Below are 15,932 nucleotides of genomic sequence, written 5' to 3'. Positions count from 1 at the left end.
AGCTATCTTAACTGGGATGTACACCTTTAAATGGATTTAGCCCAAGACGGACAACCCCCTTGGGGAGGGGAGTAAGTGAAGTCGCTACAATCCCCTCATGTGACCCTTGGTCCTCTTGTCAAGTTTGGTTGAGATTAGATAAGTAACAACCGAATGTGTCTCGGTCAAAAAAAAAGTCAGGCAGACAGCAAATTGCGTATTTTAGTATGATGATTGAAGTATATACTTTAATTTGAACACTGCGTGGGCTAAGTTGTTCTCTGAACTCTCGAGTTTTCATCATAATCCTTGGGTAGGCAGCAAATGGGCAATGCTGATCTCGGAGGCAAAGGTGAATTGAAGGTTTGCTTGTGGTTCTCGATTTGTCTCTCCTTTCCTTGACTATGCTTCTGTCCTCACTAGCGGCATAAAGCTGAGGAAAAGCTCCAGAGGGAGCTCCTTGAGGCCGAGGCCACAGAGAACAAAGAGCTGAAGTTGCGCTTGGTGAGTTTTCCTTTTTCCTTTTTAAAACATTGAACATGCATATTGTCTTCATCGTCGAAACATCCTGATTGTAATGCTCACCTTTTCCAAGGACGTAGATGAGGTTGGTGCTTGAGCTGCTGAAAATTGGATTAAACACATAGACAGTTGCACTATGAGGCAATCGCTAAGCCGATCGATTGTGTAGTTTCTTGAGAGTAAATCATGACTGGCTCATGATCCAGTCCAGTGAGGAATCCAGTCCTCGGCAGAAAATGTAAATTGGAAAATCCTAAAGATCCAGTAATTCACCGTTTTTGAAATTTGCCTTTTTTTTTTTAACCTCAACTTCTAATACTTGTGCGCTGCAAGGATGGCCTAGACTCTAGAGGTACGCGCACTCGTCTTTGACCTGTCGAGCCTGGGTTTGAATCCCGGTCCAGTTATAAACTGTCATCCTGGTGTTTCACAGGCAGGGCGATTCATCGATGTGTGTGCCGTCAGTCGGTTGGACATTAAACTGGGCGTCCCGTCTACCAGCATTAGTTGGTGAACGTTAAAGATCACATGGTGTCCTTCACGAAGAGTAGACGAGCTATCGTAGGAACTCTGAACAAATTTTAAATCCTGCCATTACTTCACGTGTCGAGTGGCGACCTGTCCATGTTACATGAATGAATGAAATTTAATATTTGTGATAGAATGTACAAGCTCAAATTCTGCATGGTTGATGTGTGAACATGTGTGAGTGACAGTAGATTCAGGTAAATGTTCAGTCATCGGTTTCTTATTGAATCCTGCAAGATTAATGTGAGGGAAGTACCTTTAACACCCTTTTCTACCTCCACAGCAAACAGAGACTTTGAATGTTGTGTTTCTCATCTACTTTCGCATCCTCAAGAAATCGTCCAACCGTAACCTCTTACCTCCTGTCCTCGAAGGACTCGCCAGGTAATTAATCGGGCATGTGCACTGTTTCTTGTTTTTTTAGGACATTGAGGAGTGAGCCTGGCCACGGGCCTCATAAGACGTTGTCCTTGCAATTTTAGGATTGATGAGACCCAGCAGACCCAAACTGGTCGTTTTCATTTACCGTGAAATGGCTGAGGGATTTGATTGGCCGAGAGAACACAGGTTTACACACAGCAATCAGTCGCAATTAATCGGCTGAAGAAATTGAGCTATGTGGCCTAGTGAAACATTAGGCATCCTTGGCTAGTATGAGCACTGGGAAAGCAAGTGAAATCATTGGAGCACTCCCCACATCCTCAACCGCCATATAGCACCTTGCGCAGTTACCTCACCGGGCCTTCTTGGCCAAATCTTGCTGGCAGAAATTGTGCATTCTAAGCAAATGTGGTTCTTACGAGCCTCCATTGGTCATGGCTTGTTGGCTCCATGGATCACTTGTTTTGTGTAAACCAGCGTCAAGTACACAGCAAATCAAAAACAAACTGGAAAGAATGTTCCCGTGAAAATCGTGCCAACAAGGTGCAAATCACAGTTCACGTGGCTGCTGGCATGCTCTCATCCCCTAAGAGCCTCATGATAGCGAATTGTAAGTATAATATCCATTATGACAATAAACCACCTTTAGAGGCCATTTTTCCCCGCAAAGCGGGGGTTGGCCTTTTTCGGGCACCGTGGTTGTTGTTGTTTTTTGGTCCCCTTTTTGAAGCAATGTTTTACGGCCGGGTGCCCTTCCTGCCGCCAACCCTTTTTGTCGCCTTTTATGACAAACGGGGAATTACCAGTGAACTGGTACTCAATTAGCCAACCTCGGAAGGATGACAGGCTGAGTCAACCCCCCTGGCGTTAATTCAGCGATCGACCGGGATTCTTATGACAATGGTACATTATATTGAGTATAATAAACATAATAACAATTATGCATTACATAAATTCCATTCATTCATACAATTGTTTGAGCGGTGTATAAGTAGATGATACATTGCTTGTATATACTGCTTTCCACTCCTTCCGTCCGAACTGTATCATTTTACAGAACTTGGTCATGCTGTGAATATTTATGGGTACAACAAGATGTGGCATCGATCTTATTGTATTTTCCTGAGTAATCGTTTTCCAAATTTTCCGATTCTAACATTCGTTGTGCTGTATAATGTTTAATGCATCTGCCTGTGGTCAGTGAGTATGAAACGCTGTTGTTTTTCGGTCTGAAGTGTGGTGGAAAACTTTGAAATCATTGTGTTGTCAAAAGACCACACAGACCAAGTTTTGTGAAATCAGTCTGGCTCTGTAAATGATGCAATAAACTTTGGTTCCAGTGATGCATTTGGATTATAACTTGCAGTAGAAGGGCATAAATGGGCATTCAACTCGGGTTGATTATTTTTTTTATCCAGGAGATGAGTTTTGAAAGAGCAATGCCAGGGACAGGCGAAGTCGAGCCATGGAATTCCTGGCCCCAACCTCCTGGCCTACTTCCACATGCCCATTAAACTGCACCCATCATTCTCATGAAATCGTAATCTAAGGGTGAATTCCCGGTACCGGCAAAGATTTACCTGTTCATTCACATTGTTCCCCATTTGGCAAGGTGCGTACACAGTTTGGCTGTACAACGTGCGTTCAAATGTAATATGTTCAGAGATTTATCATGTACAAGTACAGCACTCTGAAGGATTCTTTTGAGAATTAATTAAACGTTGAGGGGAAGGCAATATCCGAAAACCTCCCACCACCCTCCATGATGTGGATACCAATATCCTTGGTATTGGTAAATCTGTCAGAATTTTACAAGACTATCGTGAATCATACGTGCTCTGCTATCTGAGCTATCGAGGCGACCCTGACTGAACATGCAATTTTCCCACACATATGATTGCCACTCTCCTTCCGGGGCACTCCCTGCCAACCATAGGAGCACCAATGGCCTGAACACGAGAGGGTCTTCCTCCAATGGGGGGGGGAGGGGGGAGGACAAATCCATGTCTGCTGTTACAAATACCACTGGGGCATAGTGAAACAATTACATTAATGAACAGGATTATAACTAATTAAATTGATATTTGTAGGGAAAATTACACGCCTAGACCAGAACTGGGACCACAACCTGTGACAAAATCCGGTAAGAGTCGTTTCGGAAAAACGCATTTCAGCACTCTTAAAAGGTGAGCATTTTTCACTAACTACTACAGATGTAGCACCTGTGGTAGACTTTCGCTCCCAAATTGGCTTGTACAGTCACCAATGGAAGTGTAACACATCAATGACCTCACCAAAAAGTGCTGCAAATGCACCATCTTATGTAGATGAGTGGATGCCATTGATTGAAAAGATGGGCAGCACAATTGGGTGACATACATTTAATGCGCTATTAAATAATTAACTTGACACCTTATCCATGTCACCCTCCCCATGGTTTTATCAGAATGAGCCGATTCATCACACAGTCATGGATTGCTTAATCCCAATAAGGCCGTTCAAAAATTACATAACGCTATTTTCTTTTTCATAATTTGTGTGACTTATAATGCTTGATTACATAACGTAACACTTGATTACCGTGTGTTCTGACGGGCTTGATTAACCCTTACTATTATTCGACAAATGATTAGATTTTTTTGGGGGGGACCCTCATTGTAAATAACACTCGATCCAAACAAATCCGGGCAGTGTTTAATTAGCAGAGGCCTGCAGGCCTAATGTGTTAGGCCCACCAGAAAACCAAGGTGGCGGCCATATCATTTTGACTTGATGCTATGGTGGGTGGAGTCGAGCGACAAATGTGAGTGTGGTTCAGCAGCTGTCCGACCAATGTGTGCACATAAAAAAATAACCCTAACAACAAACCCAACAACAGCAAAGTGAAGCATTTGTAGACTTGCAATATGTTGCAGGTAAAAATGCCTGTTTTAAAAGCCTGTTTTTTTCCGGAATATAAGAAAAAGCATGTGTGGGAGCTTTATGCGCCGGCTCCAAGTCTCCGACGATAACGTATATTATTCTACAACAGCAGGCACCCATTGGGACTTGGAAGGAGAACACAACCAACAACATTGACAATAACCACAGCCACCATGACAGCAGTAACAATTACAACGAGAAAGGCAGTCGGTGGAGCGTGTACCGCTGCCAAGCTGAATAGTTTACGTTTTGTATCCCACTGATGGGCCGGATCTTGAACTGCATCCGGCCTTGAACCAAAATTGAATTGAGCTTGTTCTTGTCACTTAACCAACTCATCCACCAAGTTTCGTCCGAATCCGTCCACATCTTTTTGAGATATTGTGCTATATATCGTTTTTGGTCCATCTCTCAATGGTGAAGAATCGCTTGAAAAATTATCGTATCCGGTTCCAGATCTGGATCTTCACCAAAATCTAATCAATTCGTCCTTGTCATACACCCAAACAGTGGACCAAGTTCCATCCGAATCTGTCCATAACTCTTTGAGATATGGTGTTATATAGTTTTTGCCCTTATCTCTGAATGATATTTTTGGTTCGTATGCAGCACAAGGCTGCAGGGTAGTATCATTGGCCGATGGCAACGCTGTGTCACTGATGCAATGCTCTTTGCTGATTATGGCAGGAATTTGGCCTTGGTGCCAGTGATGGCTCGCTTGCTCTCCGCAAAACACACTATGGGATTTTTAATGTCCACCAATGAATGTTGGTAGACATTCGAGTAATGACATTCGGGGAGTTCGGGTAATGTTATTTATCTGTGAATAGTAGCTCAAAATGGGTTGACTAGCTCCATTCGTGTCGAGCGTCCACCTCCTCGCCACAGGTCGATTGAGCTGCTAAACTCGACTGTAGGGAAGTTTACTCGTGCTTTTGTTTGCAGGTTCTCTCACCTCATCAATGTGGCGTTCTTTGACGACCTCCTCATGGTGCTCAATAAACTCATCGAATCGGAGGCAAGTTGCGTTGTAGTTGCCACGTTGTTTTTGGCAGTTCTGCTCATGTTGCTCCCATTTGTAATCTTGACGAGTAGCATGTTTGCGTCGCCGGGCCCACAAAAATGGAGCATATCATTATAAAGAGTTCCCTAACAAGGAACTTTTGATGCAGGAGGAGGCCATGAGTCCCATTTAAGTCTGTGTTAGTATTGCCAATCCTTTGAAATGTTGAGCATCAAGCAAGGCAGCAGCACGTACCATTTTTAGTCTTTGGTATGTTTCGGCCAGGGTTCAAATCGCCGAACTCTCAGACTGAGTGAACACTCTAAACATCTGGTATCTCGTTAAAGTGGAGGGTAGTTTATAAGTTTTGGTGATTTTGATCATCTCGCTTGTATCCATGACTCTCATGTTTGTGTTGGTTGTGGGTGCACGTGTGTCAACAGAACTTGAAAAACAGAGAGCGTCTGCACTGCATACAGACAGCTTTCCATATCCTCTCGGGACAAGGTATAGCTATGAGAACGGACTGCTGTTGCTAATTGTTACATTGGTTCAGTTTCCGGTCGCGATGTTTGTCAATTGTTCCTGCTGTTCTTGCCAGTTTGCCAAATTATGATGGGTTGAGTGACATCGTGTGCAATGTGATATGATGGATTATAACTCCACTTGGTGACGACCTTGATGCTAACATGTGTTTTAAGGTTTTGCACTACCTGATGATCATGTCTATCTGTATGTCACATGGTATGCAATGAACTGCACAATTACGACTACCTTCTTCTACTCCGACTCCAAGCCATCTGCTTTCTCAATCTACCTCACGTCTATGCATGTGACATGTACATATTGCAAAATGATGTGATCAGTTAAATATGTGAATCCAGTTACATCACAATGCACGCTCGGAAAGTTGAACAATGCAGCAAGAGCAAAGGTCACCCCAACAGAGCATGGGTGGGTCCTGACATGCCTCGATGATGGTCAATCATGACAGATGATCATGTGATGGCCTCACCATGAGCGATTCAACACCTGCTGTGGCAGTTCAGAGCTAATAATTTTCAAATTTTTACTTATTTTAAACAATGTATTTCAATGAAGGGGTAATTTTCATAAGCACTAGACAAGTGTGTGCCATCTTCCTTTTAAGGCGAAGCCCTGAACATCGACCCACAGCGTTTCTACAAGCACATGTATTCCTTGCTGTTCCAGATCCATGGTGGTAGGTCTGCTGTTGCTGTACTTTCACATTGCTACAAACATTACATCACCTATATCAAGAAGCAATACACACGTGTAGGCCTCATCTCTGATTCAATGAGCTAGTACAGTTATGGCCAAAAATATTGGCACCCTTGCACTTTTTTCAGATAGCTCACAATTTTCTCTAAACAATAAGTTGAAATTGACAAAAGTATTTGGTCTCCACAATTCTTTATTTCACTGATATTACAGAACCTTTGTTTTTGATTCAGAAGTTAATATATCCTTTTAAATCAGAAAATAAAAATAAATGGCATTGACAAAATTATTGACATCCTCGACTTAATATTTGGTAGCACAGCCTTTCGACAAAATAACTACAGTCAAGCGCTTCCTATAGCCATGAATGAGCTTCCTACACCTCTGTACTGGCAGTTTGGCCCACTATTCTTGTGCAACCTGCTCCAGTTCTCCCAGATTTGAAGGGTACCTTTCCCAACTGCTTTTTTCAAATCTCCCCACAGGTGTTCAATGGGATTTAGATCTGGACTCATTGCTGGCCACTTCAGAACAGTCCAGCAATTCATCTTGAACCATTCCTGGGTGATTTTTGAAATGTGTTTGGGGTCATTGTCCTGCTGCAAGACCCATGACCTTCGACGGAGACCCAGCTTTCTGACACTGGTTTGAACATTGCGCTCCAAAATGCCTTGGTAATCTCCTGATTTAATGATGCCATGCACACATTCAAGGCACCCAGTGCCAGAGGCAGCACAGCAACCCCAAAACATCACTGAACCTCCTCCATGTTTGACTGTGGGGAAGGTGTTCTTTTCTTTGAAGGCTTCATTTTGTTTTCTGTAAACATAGAGATGATGTGCTTTACCAAAAAGCTCTAATTTGGTCTCATTTGTCCATGGGACATTCTCCCAGAAGGATTTTGGCTTGTTCAGGTGTGCTTTGCAAACTCCAGTCGGCCTTTCTTATGTCTCTCTCAGCAGTGGGGTCCTCCTGGGTCTCCTACCATAGAACCCTGTTTCATTGAGTTAGCGATGGATGGTGTGAGTTGAAAAACTGTCGTGCATTGTGTCTGAAGGTCAGCTTGAATCTGTTTGGCAGTTGATCGAGGTGCTTTCACCACCATTCGAACAATCCTTCACTGCAATCTTCGCTCAAGTTTTCACTTGTAGCTACGCCCAGGGAGGTTGGCTAAGGTGCCATGGGCATTAAACATCCTGATAACATTGTGTATGGTGGACACAGGAACATCAAGGTCTCTGGATATGGACTTGTAGCCTTGAGATTGTCCATGCTTGGCTGAAATCTTGTGTCTGACCTCCTCAGACAATTTTCTGGTTTTCTTTCTTTTCTCCATGCTCAGTACATGTGGTACACACAGTGACACAAAACAGCAGAATGACTCCTTTTCTCCATTCAAACTGGTTGAATGAGTGATTTTTCTATTACAGGCATCTGCAACTCACCGTAGGTGAGTTCAATTCTAAAGTAAAGGAGAACCACCTGCTTGAAATCTAATTATTTCTAACAACTTCCAAAAGGTGCCAATAATATTGTCCGGGCCATTTTAGGATATCTGTGTGGAATAAGGTAATGTTTATTGATTTTTTTCCAGCTTTTTTTTGTTTGTTTCGTTCCACTGCAAACCAAAGAAATACGTATGTGGATACCAAAATATATTTTAATTACTTCAATTTTCTGGTATAAATGGTGCATTATTTGAAAAAAGTGCAAGGGTGCCAATATTCCTGGCCTCGACAGTATCTTATTTATTAAGCATCCTAGTTTTACTTACACACCATCAAATGTCCACACTGTAATCTAAAGTGTCCATTTCAAATACAGAGGCTTCTCATGCATATTTTGTTGATTATTCCCCGGACTAGAGAATTAATTAATATTGTTTGTTTTCTGTGCACTCCGTCAGTACCTTGAATTATTATCGTTGTTCAACCAGTGCACACACAGCGATTGTAACATGAATTATGATCGGTCAACAGGATCATCCAATGAAGACATAGCGGTTGTGTTGCGTTGCTTGGATGCCATGCTGCTGAAGCGGCGCAGACAGGTGAGGAGTGACTGACGAATAAGCGGGGCAATTTTGTGTGTGCTGATGACTTGCTCTTTGTCTTTGTTTTGGTGCGGTTTAATCTGGGCGAGCTATTTTTATGGTGGCGACTCCCTGGCGTTCCTCGGCAGGTTTCTATGACCCGCGTGCTGGCGTTTACTGTGCGGCTCGGTGCGCTGGCTCTGCAGCTCCAACCCAATGCTGCTCTTGGAATTTTATCCACACTGCGCTCACTCTTCATTGTAAGTGTTGTGATGTGTCATAATCAAAGGAATTATCCTCCTGGCATCATCATTTAAAAACAACCACCTCATTTTCTCCTCTTTGCAGACTTTCTCTCATCTGGACGCACTGCTTGATGGAGAGGAGGCTGTCGGTGGTGTCTATCAACCGTTAGCTGAGGATCCAGAGCAGTGTCAAGCCCAGGGAGCAGCACTGTGGGGGCTAATTGCTCTGAGGGTACTGAAGATCATAATGGAATGAGCAGGTTAGGAGAGGAGATTGATTAAAATAAATATATAATTTTGACCAAATATAATTTCCCACCTTCTCCCAGCGCCACTTTCATCCAACAGTACGACAGTTTTCTGGGCACATCCTAGCCGGAGCCCCCACTGAAGGAAGGGGGTCATTGCCCTCTGACCTCTGTCGCAGGTATGTGACCAATGAATGATCGTTTTAAGGCCATTTTCTCTGCTAGAGCGGGGGTTAGCCTTGCGGGCCCCATGACAATCATGGTTCCCTGTTTGAGGCAATGTTTTTATGGCCTTCCTGACCTTCCTTCCTTCCTGACGCCCTTCCTGACGCCAACCCTTGGTCGCCTCTGACGATGTGCAGGGATACAGTGTAGCTATTCTAAACCGGGGTACACACCGGGATCATTCATCCCAGCAAGCTGGTACTCAATTTGCCGACCTCGGAAGGATGACAGGCTGAGTCAACCCCCTTGGCGTTAATTCAGCGATCGACCGGAATTTGAACCCAGGATCCTAGGATCCCAAGCCGGCACCCTAACCGCTAAGCCAACACCAGACCAATAGGATATAGTCAGGTTCACTATGTTTTTTCGTTCAATTTTTTTGGAGATTAGCAAAACTATACATTTTTGGAATATTCAGAGCATGAGGAATCCAAAAATTAATGTTTACATTTGCGTAGACACCTTTGCGAAAATGACCCTCAGGACAGTGATGAAGATCTGTAAAAGCATATTCCTGAACGGTATAGACCTCGTAGATCCTGTGTATAGGACTTATAGTTCAATCTGATACTACCTATAACTTCCTATAACAACCTATAACTTCAAAGGACTTGCAATATCATGTATTATGTAATACAGTTATATCACAAATATAAAGACAATGGTTTTCAATTACCTTTGTTTGTTGCTTTTCTATAATCCTGAGCACTATTTTGAGGGCTTTATTGGATTCCTTGACCCAGAAAACATAGGATTAGCATATTTAATTCAGTTTCTAGCTTGACTAGAAGCCGAGATCGCGCAAAATATGTATTTTATGGCGGCCATTTTGAAAATCCAAAATGGCGGCCATGCAGGTGTCTGTGCAAATGCCAACATTGATTTTCGGATTCTCCATGCTCTGATGATTCCAAAAATGTACAGGTTTGATAATCTCCCAAAATTTTGAACGAAATTATATTTGTTAACATAGTGAACCTGACTTCATCACTGTCCTGTGTCTTTTTCGCAAAGGTGTCTATGCAAATGCAAACATTAATTTTTGGATTCCTCATGCTCTGAGTATTCCAGAAATGTATAGTTTTGCTAATCTCCAAAAATTTTGAACGAAATTATATTTGTTAACATAGTGAACCTGACTAATATATAATTGAGGACTTGTCTTGTTCTTCAGGTGCTTGTTTTGCCATTGTTTATAATTGTGTCACCTGTGTGTAGATCTCCATTGGAGGTCTTTGAAAGCTTCACTGGAGGAGGATTTAACCCACCAATTCCAAACACTCCAACCACAAAGAAGGTAAGATGGCCGCATTACGCACTGGCCTATTTGAGTTCTTGATCAATATTGATCTGCTGTCGCTCTTTCGGACTCCATTCAGAGACTTGGACTCGAGTTGTATTTTTTCCAACTTGAGACTTGGGAAGCTGAAGATGACATAACCCGGGACTCAAATTTTTCGATTTGAGTCTTTAAATCTGTGATCTGATAAAGTCATTGGAAATTCAGTTAGACACATATAATCTATATTTTAAATTAGCAGCAGTTTTCTGTCAGTCTGTCTGTCACGCTACGTCATTACGTCTATGATGTCATTATGGCGTATGACGAAGGACTCCACCGAACCCCATTTTAATTGATATGCCCTTCAGACCGAACACGTCGTCAAAGCAGTTGAACCTGTCATATATCACAATCTGCATGCTCTACCTTTACGCTTTTTCATTCAGTGTGAAATACAAATAAACCGGTTGTTAAAATGACAATCAAATATCGAAAGCATAGGCGTTACGGGTCTTCCAACGACTAAGTACGTATCGGCCTTAGGCTTCGTGCCTTCATGCCTCACCTTCAGGCCGCTTCAGACAAATTAAGCCCAGGTTTCTTAATACAGTAGTATCGTTCTCATAATAATAATAATATAGTGAATATAACCATAACACTTAATCCCAATGTCGTGAATGGAGAGTTGATGGATTGAAGCGGTGTATGGTTCATGAATCAATTAATTATAAGCGGTGTACAGTCCAAAAAAACGTGGAAGTAAGGAATTAGCCTCGGTTTTTTTAATAGTAATATCATTTTTGTAATAATGATAATGTGACGTTCATATTATAGTAAATCTAATTGTAACACTAATCCATTCGTCGTGACTGCAAAGTTACTGGAGGTTAAAATATATCATTTTCCATATTGTTATGTCGGGGGGGATAGAGGAATATCTGGAGCCAAGTAGGTCTGAATAGGTAGGTACTCTACTGTCGTGATAGGGAATCTACCTGTAATAAGTTCTATGTGTAGCCCGGATGTCGGTATAAATCGTATCTTTGTCCCCGTGGCGAGGGGGGGCGGGGCATGCTAATTAGTATAGGGATTATGGATAAAATTCCTTTGTCGTTCTGTCGCCAATCCAGTGTCCATTTTGGCAACACACTCATAGACACTTAGATAGGTCCCTCGGTGCACGCATTAATTAAATCCCCTCCCTTACAAAAAGACAAGCAGGAAGCGGCCGCGTACAATTCCGGCGTGGGCGTCAAGCATCGTGCAAGGCAGGCTATAGCCATGCCCAGGGAACGTGTGATTGGTTGAGGCGGAAAGCGCGAACATTCGGCCAATCAGGGCGGAAGGCGCCAAACGACCTTTTAGAAACGGGTCACTAGTTGGAGGAAGAGCGGGGGTGACGTGGGAAGGCGCGAAAAGATCACAAAAAAGAGCAGAACTGATTGGTAATGCGCCAGAACTGACGTCACACCGCGCGTGACAAAACGTCTCGCTCGCGGGCTTTTTGACTCTCTGCGCTGCACTCTTGGTATTCAGTCTTCGCTCTAGTCAGTTCGTGCTGGTCCGTTCGTTCTGAGTTCTTCGTGGGAGGCTCTTCGTTGGTTCGAAGCTCTTCGTTCTGAGTTCTTCGCTCGGTTGAGGCAGCTCTGAGTTTGAGGCTCTTTGTCCTGGGTCTGTGCTTGTGCTTCACGCATTGATCGGCTTTGCTGGTTCTTCTTCCCTGCGTTCCGCCCTGGTTGTCGTTGGTGTCGTCCCTGAATCTTCGTGGTGCTTGGAGCGAGGCGTGCCACTGAGCGGGTCGCTTGGGGCCTAGCAGAGCGTGCGAGCGGGGGCGGAACGAGGCCTACTTCCCGCTGACCGGAGCCGCAGTCGGACGACTGCGCTCAAAGCCGGATCCTCTTTGACGACTGCAGACTACAGACAAAGATAAGACGCACCACATTTCACAAGTACACGACGGGACATTTATTTTATTCTTTCTCCCTTTGTCTCGTATCCGAAAATCTGTGTGTGGGGACGTCCCGATTAGGACATTTATTTACCGGCGCGTTATTTTCAGGTCCCGATATTTATTTTGAATAAACCCTTGTATTATTTTCTTTTCCATTCAAAATGTCTTCATTCTGAGTTCATTTCCTCCAGGATCAGAGCTGCCGTCGGATCGCTACAGGTATGCGCTTGCGGCTTCTTCCTCTTCATTCTTCCCCCCCCCCCCCCCCCCCCCGCGCTTTTATAGTCGAATCCGTAATTGATCGTCGCCTCCAGTTAAAGCCGTTCGGTCATCCCGCGGTCCTGCGGTATTACCCGAGGGATTCGCGCAACAATATATTAAAGTAGCGGCAGTTTTGTGTCCGTCCGTCACGCTACATCATTACGTCTATTATGTCATTACAGCGTACAATGGCTGACTCCACCGACCGACGTTTTAATTTATATGTCGTACAGGCCGAACATGTTGTCGAAGCGGTGTAGAACCTGCCATGCGTTTTTACACACGAACAGCTGTACGTTGCAGCGAGTAGAGTAGGAGACACACTCGATCTGCACATCTTTGCCAACCAGAGTGAATTCCAGATGAGAGGAACTGCACATGCTGCAGGCCGACTAACCCACAACGTTGTTTATGGTGAGATCATATAAACTCGGGAGCAGATCGAGAGTGAAACTTGGAGGGTTAATAGCTCCCAAGAAAATGTTGCTTTAAAATATATTTTTAATGGACTAAAAAAACTTTAAATGAATTAAAATACTTTAAATGCACCTTTTATAGTTCACTAATATATACATTACAACAAACGTAGGCTATATGTAAAAACAGAATTACCAGGGGCTCCCATCTCTCCCCCTTCCCTCTCCATCAATCTGAAATAAAACAATTTTTTTTTTTGCTGATTATCACTATTGTTCACCATCACAAATCATAAATGATGCCAATGGAAACAATAGGCGATTCGCCTGCAATGCTAAATAGCAACGTTTGTTTTTGTGATGTATAAAACAACACATTTGTTTCCTGAGTGTGGCTTTCATTCATCATCAATGACACTTTCATGTTGCAATTTATCATTCATATTTATTTTCCCTTCAACGTCTGATCTCTGGGAACATAAAACGATGTCATAACATTATTTTTGGCAATATGTGTGTGGATAACTAAAATTAACACTGGGTTGATAGCAGTAAACATCAACTTCCGGGAGCATTCAAGGCAGCACTTTGTTGCCTATACACTGCCCAAAGGGAGGGTTTGAGTTCTTGGGTCTCTCTAAAAAGGGAGATTAAAATACACAGGAGGGAATAGACAGACTGGAATAATGGAACTCGTTTGTTGTGTCGGTTATTAATCGTTAGATTTGTCTGCCAACTCGCATCATTGTCAGGTTGGTACACGAGAGATGATTTGACCCTTCAGACATGACTTGAGGCCTGTTGATCTGTGTACAGAAACAGGTGTGTACATGCATGATCATGGGGTTCACACAATGATTTTCTTTATCATTCTATTCACACAGGAACACCGCAAGGAAAAACGAAACTTTGTCCAACCAGATTTCGAGCAGATGCTGCAGGAGACGGAAGCAAACATGGAGCTAAAAGAGCAACCCTTAGACTTTTACAATGCATTGCAGAGCACGAATTGTTTATGAACATCAAAATTACTCGCAAAACGCAAACCAGATCCTGGCCAGGATGGTTGGCTCTTTGGTTTGAACATTTTTTTGTATATCTTTGGTTCTCGAGCTGTTAATAAAGCCCGCTGAACAACATACCCAGAGCAGGCAGGTCATTGTGGTGTCTGGAGATTTATGACGTCTGTCTGGCCAATGCGGACAGTCCAGTCCAGTGTCGTGAAAATGGCCCGTGTGCCGTTGGATCCATTAGTATAGAACAAACGAGACCGACAGCTCGTACGTTTTGGGCCAAATTCCATTTTGGAGAATTCTCAAATGAATTTGTGGAACTGCAAATATGGAATTCCACATTGGTGATGAGCCTTCCTCCCTTTGGCTGAGGTAATTTGTGCTTCATCTTCTACTGACTTTACTTTGCTTTCTGAAAACCCCAAAATTGATCCTTTTTTCAGTTTAATCTGATGTTGGGTTTGTATAATTTCATGTATTTTATTTTCACAACTTTGCAGTGTTTGAATGAATGAATATGAATGATCGTTTTAAGGCCATTTTCCCTGCTAGAGCGGGGGTTAGCCTTGCGGGCCCCATGACAATCATGGTTCCCTGGTTTGAGGCAATGTTTTTATGGCCGGATGCCCTTCCTGACGCCAACCCTTGGTCGCCTCTTACGATGCGCAGGGATACGGTGTACCTATTCTAAATCGGGGTTCACACCGTGATCATTCATCCCAGCAAGCAGGTACTCAATTTGCCGACCTCGGAAGGATGACAGGCTGAGTCAACCCCCCTGGAGTTAATTTAGCGATCGACCGGGATTCAAACTCAGGATCCTCGGATCCCAAGCCAGCACCCCAACCGCTAAGCCAACACCAGGCAGTGTTTAAGAAATGTAATTTCCAAAATGGTGTACAGTCACGTGTCATCTTACCATAATCTCATATTTGAATGATTTTTTTGGGATAAATATAGGTGTGAATATTGTTGCGGTTTTGAGAACCCACACAGGTAACATCATTAAAGGTTAAAGGTTGCACCCCATAGATAGGCCACATGCAACACGTAGGTCACCTTAGGACGTTAGTTATTTCTTAGTATGTGTTTAGGATAAGGCCATTCCCAATAGTTGCATCTGCGTTGTGTAGAACAAAGAGTAGGCCCCATCCGTCCATTTTGCAGCCTCCCTTCAATCGACGCCATTAAGCGCTAACCAGTCTGTACATCACCCTCGCCATTTAGGCTGCCAGCAGCCTTCGCGAACTCGTTGGGCTTCTGCTCAAACCAGCCCAAAGGCCACGAGGTAAGGCCCGGAAAGGGGGCAGAGCGTAAGGGTGGAGATGCGGCCACGTCAAGCAGCCATCAAGGCAGAGCCGGTAAGCCTTCACCAGCCCATCAGGGCTCGAGTGACATCGCCTGACAGGGTGTGGCTAGAGATTCGAGAGGGTTCGCGGGGCGTGGCAATATAACCCCTTGCGCGAGGCCCCCACCTCAGTTATGAGGGGAGGACTGAACAGAGTTGAGTTATGATGGGAGAGGCGCTGAGTTACAAACTTGAGTTATGAGCGGGAGAGGGAGGCGCTTGAACTGGTCGGAGTTTAGTTACGGGAGAGACGCTTGAGTAGTTACGAGAGGGAGAGACGCGCTGTGGCAACAAGGTTTACAGAGGGCGGGTGCGCGGCACGCATTGCAGAGGA

At 43.8% G+C, this 15,932-nt stretch overlaps 1 protein-coding gene across 2 annotated transcripts in view; it reads left to right on the top strand.

Annotated features, from left to right (window-relative positions):
- The window catches only part of NOC3L (NOC3 like DNA replication regulator), a 52,053-nt gene extending 37,677 nt beyond the window's left edge, over window positions 1–14,376 (top strand). For both annotated transcript variants that reach the window (XM_078773747.1, XM_078773748.1), the window contains 11 exons: window positions 403–483; window positions 1,313–1,413; window positions 5,278–5,350; window positions 5,779–5,842; window positions 6,486–6,557; window positions 8,557–8,627; window positions 8,759–8,869; window positions 8,958–9,086; window positions 9,184–9,281; window positions 10,546–10,624; window positions 14,122–14,376. In XM_078773747.1, coding sequence (XP_078629873.1) covers window positions 403–483; window positions 1,313–1,413; window positions 5,278–5,350; window positions 5,779–5,842; window positions 6,486–6,557; window positions 8,557–8,627; window positions 8,759–8,869; window positions 8,958–9,086; window positions 9,184–9,281; window positions 10,546–10,624; window positions 14,122–14,256 — 1,014 coding nt within the window. In that variant the 3' untranslated portion in view covers window positions 14,257–14,376. The remainder of the gene's footprint in view (window positions 1–402; window positions 484–1,312; window positions 1,414–5,277; window positions 5,351–5,778; window positions 5,843–6,485; window positions 6,558–8,556; window positions 8,628–8,758; window positions 8,870–8,957; window positions 9,087–9,183; window positions 9,282–10,545; window positions 10,625–14,121) is intronic.
- Window positions 14,377–15,932: the final 1,556 nt, after the last annotated feature.

This window comes from Myxine glutinosa, chromosome 3 (genome assembly GCF_964187855.1).
Source record: "Myxine glutinosa chromosome 3, kmMyxGlut1.1, whole genome shotgun sequence".
Lineage (NCBI taxonomy): Eukaryota > Metazoa > Chordata > Myxini > Myxiniformes > Myxinidae > Myxine > Myxine glutinosa.
The sequence above is the reverse complement of the archived record's forward strand: the minus strand, read 5'-3'. Positions and strand labels throughout refer to the sequence as shown.